Consider the following 8,955-nt stretch of genomic DNA (forward strand, 5'->3'; position numbering starts at 1 on the left):
TCTTAAAAACTATCCAATGTATGACTTTGACTAGGGTATCATTTTAAAGCTTATTTTCTCCTCTTTCCATTGATACCAAAATCTCAATTTTGAAATTTGGGTCACTGCGACTCATTTTGCTGGATCAGGTCACATATTGCTCCAGCGTCTACATGACTCTGTTGGACTCAGAGGCACAGCATTGAGCTGGTTTGAGTCCTACCGCACTGGCAGGTCAGAACACTTTGCCATGGGAGGGTCATGGTCTCGGTCACATGCTGTTGGCGGCGGGGTTCCGCAAGGGTCGGTGCTTGGACCCATCCTGTTTGTCCTTTACATGCTCCCCCCTCAGTCATCAGGCGCTTCGGGATATCTTTCTGAGTCCAGACTCTCCAGTACTGGTGCCCCCCAGGGATGTGTGAGCTCCCCTGTGCTCTTTACATTATACACCAATGATTGCATCAAAGTCCATCCTGATAACTACATCATCAAATTTTCAGATGACACGGCCATTCTGGGGCTGTTGCACAAGAATGGCAGTCCAGAAGCTTACCATTCTGAGATCTGTAATTTTGTTCAGTGGTGTGACTCTAATCATCTGATGCTAAATGTAAAGAAAACTGAAGAGATGGTGTTCAATGTTAAAGCTGTGGACGACCTGAGGCCGGTGGTCATCCACAATGAACCCATCACTCAGGTCTCTTCTTATAAGTACTTGGGAGTTTATATTGATGACACACTCAGCTGGAGGGCCCATGTGGAGAGTCTCTGCTCCAAACTGCAACAGAGACTGTACTTTCTGCGCAGATTGAGAGTTTTTGGTGTTGAGCAGAAATGTATGTTGTTGTTTTATCATGCCGTACTGGAGAGTATCATAAGGTACGGAATTACAGCCTGGTATGGCAACTTGTCTGTTCAACTAAAGACACAAATTAATCGCCTGGTACAACATGCCATGAAAATCATGGGCGTCAAAGATCATGTTTCTCTTCAATCTATTTACGAACAATCCACCTTGAGACACGCACGCAAAATTTTGTCTGATCAATCTCATATTCTCCATTCAGAGTACCAGCTGCTTCCTTCTGGGAGGAGATTTAGAGTTCCCCGGAGCAGGTTGAACCGCTACAAACATTCTTTTATTCCAACATCTGTTAATATTCTGAATGCACATATGTAGTTGTAGCCTTCAGTTGATAAAACACTGTGCACTGTATTGTAACGGTTGGGCAACTGCCATTTTTTGTTGCTATGTGCTGTGTTGGTATGGGTAACGTATGTTGTTTAATGATTGATTGATTGATTGATTGATTGATTGATTGATTGATTGATTGATGAATTGACTGATGTATATTTTATGAAGCTGTGTACTGTAGCAGTACGGGTTATTGATCGCTCGATTTTTATCCCTTGTTTGTTTGTTTGTTTTTATTGTCAAACTGCAGACCACCTGTGAAGCCCACAACGAATTTCCCCACGGGGACAATTAAAGTATATTGAATTGAATTGAATTGAATCTTTCCACTGCTACGCAGATGACACACAACTATACATCAGGACGGACACTCATTCACCACCATTAGCAACATCACCTCTCTCTACCCTTACTGCATGTCTGGAGGAGATAAAGGCGTGGATGAGACATAATTTTCTCTAGCTGAACAGCTCAAAAACTGAAGCCATCCTCATCGGTGCCCCCCATCAGATTCGAAACTCCCCCATAACCTGCATCACTTTCATCATCAACAGTCACTAACCTTGGTGTCAGGTTTGACCCCCATTTAACCTTTGACGCCCACATCAACCACCTCTGCAAAATATAATTTTTCCACCTAAGAAACATATCCAGACTTCGTCCCACACTCACCTTAAGAGATGCTGAGAAGCTCGTCCACGCCTTTGTCTCCTCCAGACTCGATTACTGCAACGCACTTCACAGCAGGATTCCCAACAAGAGCATACAGAAACTACAACACATCCAAAACAGCGCCGCCAGAATCTTGCTGAGAGTACGCAAATATGAGCACATCACACCCATTCTTCACTCACTTCACTGGCTACCCATCTCCGCTCGATTCGACTACAAAGTCTCCCTCCTCACATTCCTGTGCATCCATGGCAACGCCCCCCAGTCCCTTAAGGAACTCCTCACCCCCCAGACCTCAGCACGCTCACTCCGCTCCATCAACAGCCACAGACCCCCCCCCCCCCCCCCCCCCCCAAGGACTAAGAGCCTTCTGCTCCTCTGCTCCACGACTGTGGAACACCCTCCCTGTTCCACAGTCGACCGATTGTTTTAAAAAGGGCCTCAAAACGTACCTTTTAAAAAATATATTTTAATCTGTAATTGCTCGCTCAAGATAACTGTTTTAACTCTTGTTTTTAACCTATTTTTCTTTTTTTGGTTGCTGTTGTAGCACTTTCAGATTTTTTGGTAAATATAAAGTGCGTTACAAATAAAATGTATTATTATTAAACAACAAAACAAATATATACTGTACATATGTGATTATACAAAGATGAGATCAGTATATAATCAAATCTATCTATAAATCTATTTATACAAACTGGAACATGTTGAGTAAGAAACACTGTAAACTCTCAGGTTTATGTTGAAATGTTGTGTATATGATTCTAACCTGTTATTTCCTTCATACTGAGTATGTGAGTGTTTTTCCTTGAATTCCTCTTCAGACTGAGCAGCTGTGACCTCTCAGAGAGAAGCTGTGAAGCTCTGTCCTCAGTCCTCAGCTCCCAGTCCTCTAGTCTCAGACACATGGACCTGAGTAACAACAACCTGCAGGACTCAGGAGTGAAGCTGCTGTCTGGTGGACTGGAGAGTCCACACTGTAGACTGGAGACTCTCAGGTGAGGATCCATCCAGCTGTTTATCTGATGACACTTGAACACAGCAGCAGGTGTTGACAGAGGGTTCCTGTGTGTTGTTGTGTGTGTTCAGTCTGTCAGGATGTCTGATCACAGAGGAAGGCTGTGCTTCTCTGGCCTCAGCTTTGAGCTCCAACCCCTCCCATCTGAGAGAGCTGGACCTGAGCTACAATCATCCAGGAACCTCAGGAGTGAAGCTGCTGTCTGCTGGACTGGAGGATCCAGACTGGAGACTGGACTCTCTCAGGTATGGAGAGGCTGCTGCAGCGACACACACTGTCTGATAGAGGAGGAGGAGCTGGAACATTTTCTATGGCCCCGTTCACACCTGTGAACATCTGTCACAGGTGATCCATGCATTGATGTAAGAACAAAAACACGCACATCCCAAAAAGCGTGAGGCTAGGTGCAGGTCCACAAGAGGAGACACAGGTAGAGAAAGAAGAAGACCGCACACCAGCAATTGCTCCCGTGACAATTTATTGTCACACACTGGCTGAGACCCACGTTTCGGGCTCAAGGGCTGAGACCCACGTTTCGGGCGTTTCCCACCAGTGTTAATTTCGTTGACGAAGACTATGACGAAAAATATTCGTCAACGAACCTTTTTCACGGACGAAAACTAAATAAAAAGTCAGCTGTGATGACGAAGACGATGATCAAATTAATTAACAATTTAGTCAACTAATAAAAACGAGACGAACATGTTAGGGAGGGACGAATGGAGAAGAGGTCCAATCATGTTGATTTCTCTGGAAGCAGAGCCACAGCCGCGGCACATGAAAAGTTTCAAAATAAAACTGGCCTCGCTCGTTAGCGTCCTGCGGTGCATGCGCTCCGAGCGCGACAGCATGAGTTATGAACACCACGGAAATATCAGCGCTGAGTTTAGGACGGAAACGAAGAAATGACATCTGGTCACACACTTCACATATGACAACAAGGACAATGCCCAGGACCCCCTGTAAACCGGAGCAGAAATCGCGGGGACCCACATCGATCCACACACCAGCAACGTGAAGCATCATCTACACAGAACACGCGACGGTAAGCACACACGCTAAAATTATATTATCAGACAGACCACCGTGTTTATAGGACTAAACATGAAATGCAATAGAAGCTAAAGGAAACCACCTCTGAATTGTATTGATTAGAAGATTGATTCGTTGCGCGTGTGTGTGCGTGTGCCTGCGTGTGTGTGTATAGTGTGACAGAGAGATCTGGGAGGACTGAGCGACAAAGATCACAACTTGATTCCCCCCTTATTCACCCTCACAGATACAGAAGACTCTGATGATGACACAGATGACCATGGACCAAGTGGAGATAAAGCTAGTGCTGCTATGCAACCCAGCAGCAGTTCATCTCTACAGCTTCCCTCAGTTCTTCTAGAGCAACAGACCAAGGAGCAGGCCAGATGGACTGGACACACACATTTACCACTCACAACTGCAGCTGAGGACTTTGTGCTAATGATGGAGATAGTAGATGGGAGACTGACTAAACTGTTCCAAAGAAAACCAAAGCAATTTGATTGAAACTCAGTATTAACATGAAAGTTAAAAGAACATGAATAAAACAAAATGCACCATATTACAACTGTTTCTGTGCCTGTATTGTAGACTCAAACCTTAATACCATTCCATAACAGATTGATGGATAATTCCAATGACTGGATATTCTGGAGAAACATTTCGTCGACTAAATCCACTGTAATTTTAGCTGACTAAAATTCTAAAGATATTTCGTCGACTAAAACTAGACTAAAACTAAAATATTTCAGATGACTAAAATATGACTACAACTAAATTGTATTTTAGTCAAAAGACTAAGACTAAAACTAAATTAGAATTTGTTGTCAAAATTAACACTGTTTCCCACGTTTCGAGCCCAAAACGTTACCACTTTGTGTGTGACAATAAATTGTCACGGGAGCAATTGCTGGTGTGCGATCCATGCATTGATGACATCAGATCCCATCACTCAGACCATATAGGTAGGCCACAGTGTAGCTCCGCCCACTCCACTGACGTCCTCTGTCACAGTCTGACTCGTCCCAACACAGTTTATACTGAAGCCAAAATCTCAGAGTGTTTCAAACATGAGCTGTGCGGCTTTCATCAGTCACAGTGATGAACTACTGGGATCAGGAGTTTCTCCTCATGATGACTTCAGTGTCTCATCATGACTCACTGTGTCATATTCAGGAGAAGAGATGTCAGTGATGAAAGCAGCTGTTGGCAGCTGTGCTCTGAGTCTCTCCAGATGTTTGGATCAGACTTTATTTCAGAGTGTATCAGGAAACATTTCAAGGTTGAACTGCTCCTGAACCAACAGAGTGTTTGACCTGAACAGTCCCAGAGACTGTAGACACCTGTTGAGTGTGGACACACTAATAACAACACAGCAACAAGAATCAAAACATGTCCACTGCTCCGAGACATTCGTCTCCCAGCGTCTCCAACCAAGGAGGAAATAAGAGACAGAAATCAGGCAGCACCATCAGGTTTCTGTCTGGTCAGATATTGATGATCAATAATCAGCTCACTCTCTGAGATCCTGATCTTGTCCTGATGAGATGTGTTGTTGTGTTGAGGAGACAGTAAATCACAAGTGTGACATCCAGATGTACTCACTGTCCAGAGGCCTGGAGCTGTCAATCTGAAGAAAGTGAGTGTAGTGAAGTGTAATAATCAGTGTTTGTGGCTGAATGTGTGCTGTTTTCAGACTGTGTGTGTGCTGACTCCAGATCAGATGAAGCCACAAAGTGGCTCCTTAATGAAAGTCTCCAGCAGCTGGAGCTTGTCTTCCTGTCTGAGTCCATGTGCTCTGAGCTGAGCCTGGTTCTCTCTGCTTCCTCTGGACTCTGACTTCAAGTCCACTAAAAATGTGTGGACAGGTTTGATGGAGCTCAGGACTGGTCCTGAGGACGGCTGCTTTATTCCACATGATGTGACTGATCTCAGTGAGTCAGTGTTGCAGCTGATCTGTGTGAAGAGCAGAGAAGAACAGAGTCATTGATGATGAGATCCTGATCCGTCCTGTCACTGTGATCAGATGGTTTCTATTAGAGCTCCTTCATCCACTCACTGCTGCTGTGGCTCCTGTGGAAACCTGCTCACAGCTGTAGTATATTATACTCCTTAATGTTATTAGTTTTAATATCTTGTTATCATCATCATGTATTCTTCTTTGTATGTGTACCTTATCTTGAAACTGAAAGAGTGTGCAAATTGGTGCTCGGTTTGATGGACATGTTTTGCCCAAGAAGTAATCTGATTGATTGGAATGTGTTTGGTTTAAGTTAATTGTTGATTGGGTTCGTTCTTGCCTAAAAGTTAGGGGGTAGGTCAAGGATCATTGGACATCTGGTTTAAGGCCTCTCTCTGACTGGAGATGGGGGTGTCAGAAAAGTTATATAAGTCAGAGCTTTGGGCCACTCGCGAGGACTTCTCATATTGGACCAGAGATGCTCCAGCATTCAACCTTCTTTTTACACTGATCTTCTTCTTGTTAATAAACTTGCTTTTTAAATACAAGCGAAGACGTGTCAGCGGTGATCCCTTCTTTTCATCAACACATCAATATACCACACAGCCTCATTCTTCAGCTTCCTGTGGAGTTTTCTTCAAACAAGTGTTCCACTGTTCACAGCTGCACTCTTCTTCTTCTTTCCTGGTGCATTGTGGGATATCTGGGCTGGTCAGCTCCACCTGTTGTGTCTTCATCTTATTTGCTGTGACGTGTGTTTGTGCAGCTTGAGAGTCAGAGAGTGAAAGTGTGTGTCTGACACTGAAGTGACATGACATGGAGAAAAGACATGATGAAGTGTTTCCTCCTCGTCTCCTCCTGCTCTGTATCATCACTAGATAAAGACTCCAGCTCCTTCTTCTCTGTGCTCAGTCTTCATCCATACATACAAGCATCCATGTGAACACAGTGATAAAACAGTGTGTGTGTGTGAGAGAGCCATGTAATGTCCATGTGTGCATGCTGACAGAGAAGGTGCTGCTCTGACCCCCCTCCTCCTTTCAGGGTGGAGCCTGCTGGAGTCCCATGGTTGACACCAGGTCTGAGGAAGTGTAAGTGTGTTTTGACTTTGAGCAGCACATTCAACCATCTTCACACTGTCACATCATTGACCTCATGAGTCTTCATCAAACTGTCAATAACTGATCACATGATCAATAACTGCAGCTGTGTCTTGTTCTCTCCATCAGATTCCTGTCCACTCACAATCGACACAAACACAGTGAACACAAAGATCAAACTGTCTGACAACAACAGGAAGGCGACATGTGTGAAGGAGCGTCAGTCATATTCTGATCATCCAGACAGATTTGACCATGAACCTCTGCTGCTGTGTTCAACTGGTCTGACTGGTCGCTGCTACTGGGAGGTTGAGTGGAGAGGAGATGTTGATATATCAGTGAGTTACAGAGGAATCAGCAGGAAAGGAGAGAGTGGAGACTGTTTGTTTGGAGCGAACAATCAGTCCTGGTGTCTGAACTGCTCTGGTGGTGATGATTGCAGTGTCTATCACAACCCTGGTTACAGAGTCTGGCACAATGACAAACAGACACTCATCACCTCCTCCTCCTCCTCCTCCTCTGTCTCTAACAGAGTAGCAGTGTATGTGGACTGTCCTGCTGGCTCTCTGTCCTTCTACAGAGTCTCCTCTGACTCACTGATCCACATCTACACCTTCAACACCACCTTCACTCAACCTCTGTTTCCTGGGTTTGGACTCTGGCCTGGTTCCTCAGGGCGCTTTCACACCTCTAGTTCAATTATTTGGTCCACACCAGACAGTAAAATTGTTACATTGTATCTACAGACTGCGGAGTGGTCCGCGTTCACACATGCAAACAAACCAAAACTGGTCTGAATGACGTTTCGTCATCTTCCGGTAGAAATAAGCGCCAATTTGGACTTTCACAATGGAGAACACTGTAGAATACTGTACAAATAGCGCAATACAGCTCATAGATGTACTGTTTATTAGTGGCCAAGCGCAACCTATCCATGCGTCTCTCTCTCTCTCTCTCTCTCTCTCCCCATGTGGTTGTGTGTGTGAGAGTGTGTGTGTGTGCGCAGTGCGACCGCACTTGAGAGAGACGGCATGTGGAGGGGCGGACTGGCAGAGATGATAGATGGTGAAACGCAGTTTCTTTTTTTCCGTGAGAGACTGTGGCGGGCCCAAACACACCCCACTTTTCTTTGAAAATACACCGGTAGACGTGAGTTGGTCCAGGTCCGCGTTCTCACCAGAGGGACCGCACCGGCGGCTGGCATTTGGTGCGGAATGAAGCGGACCGAGACCACCCTTTTTCAGAGGTCTCGGTCCGCTTGATTTAGTGCGCACCTGAGTGCGATTTATGCTTTCACACCAACGAAAACGAACCGAACTAAGAGCTTTTGGTTCAAATGGACTGTTTAGTGTGCACCAACTGCTGTTGGTGTGAAAGCACCCTCAGTGAGTCTGTGTTGAGTGAACCAGAGTCTCCTCCTGTCACAGAAACCTTCTCACTGTTGAACAGACAGTTCAGTCTCTACATGTCTGTCTCTGTCTCTCACTCACGTTTTCACATTCATGGATTAAATCAGTTGATTTTTTAAACTCTGCTCAGTGATTCTTGTAAACTTCTTCTTATTTTTCAGGTCCCAATGATTTTTCTGTTGCCATGACGCTGAGTTCATTATTAAACTGTATTCATCTCTGTCACGTAAATAATCTGATGTGAAATAAACAAAAACATGATTAAAAAAATAATCAGTGAATAAATGAATTAATAAACAAACATATGTTTACATTTATTACTGGATTTAGATTTTAATTTATTCATTTAAGGATTTGTTTATTTATTCATCAAGTTTTGACTAAAATGTCTCTCCATAGGCGTCAACATCTTATTCTGAAATTGTTCACTGCTGCCAATGTGTATGTAGCCATATTATATATATAGCCATATATTATAGTGCTTGGTCAGTGACTTTATAGTCGAGGTAATCTAGCTCATTTTGACCCAAAAATAGAACTAATTGTCTCTGCTGGTCCTATGTGTTTCTCCATCAGTGTCTCTTTAC

At 44.2% G+C, this 8,955-nt stretch overlaps 1 protein-coding gene across 1 annotated transcript in view; it reads left to right on the forward strand.

Annotated features, from left to right (window-relative positions):
- LOC310995682 (protein NLRC3-like) overlaps positions 1–8,606 on the forward strand; it is a gene marked incomplete at its 5' end in the record, with an annotated part of 50,853 nt that extends 42,247 nt beyond the window's left edge. Inside the window, 4 exons of the mRNA XM_083984799.1 lie at positions 2,674–2,847; positions 2,939–3,112; positions 6,904–6,950; positions 7,089–8,606. Of these exons, the coding sequence (XP_083840925.1) occupies positions 2,674–2,847; positions 2,939–3,112; positions 6,904–6,950; positions 7,089–7,756 (1,063 nt within the window). The 3' untranslated portion in view covers positions 7,757–8,606. The remainder of the gene's footprint in view (positions 1–2,673; positions 2,848–2,938; positions 3,113–6,903; positions 6,951–7,088) is intronic.
- Positions 8,607–8,955: the final 349 nt, after the last annotated feature.

This window comes from Trachurus trachurus (assembly GCF_905171665.1).
Source record: "Trachurus trachurus genome assembly, chromosome: 13".
Lineage (NCBI taxonomy): Eukaryota > Metazoa > Chordata > Actinopteri > Carangiformes > Carangidae > Trachurus > Trachurus trachurus.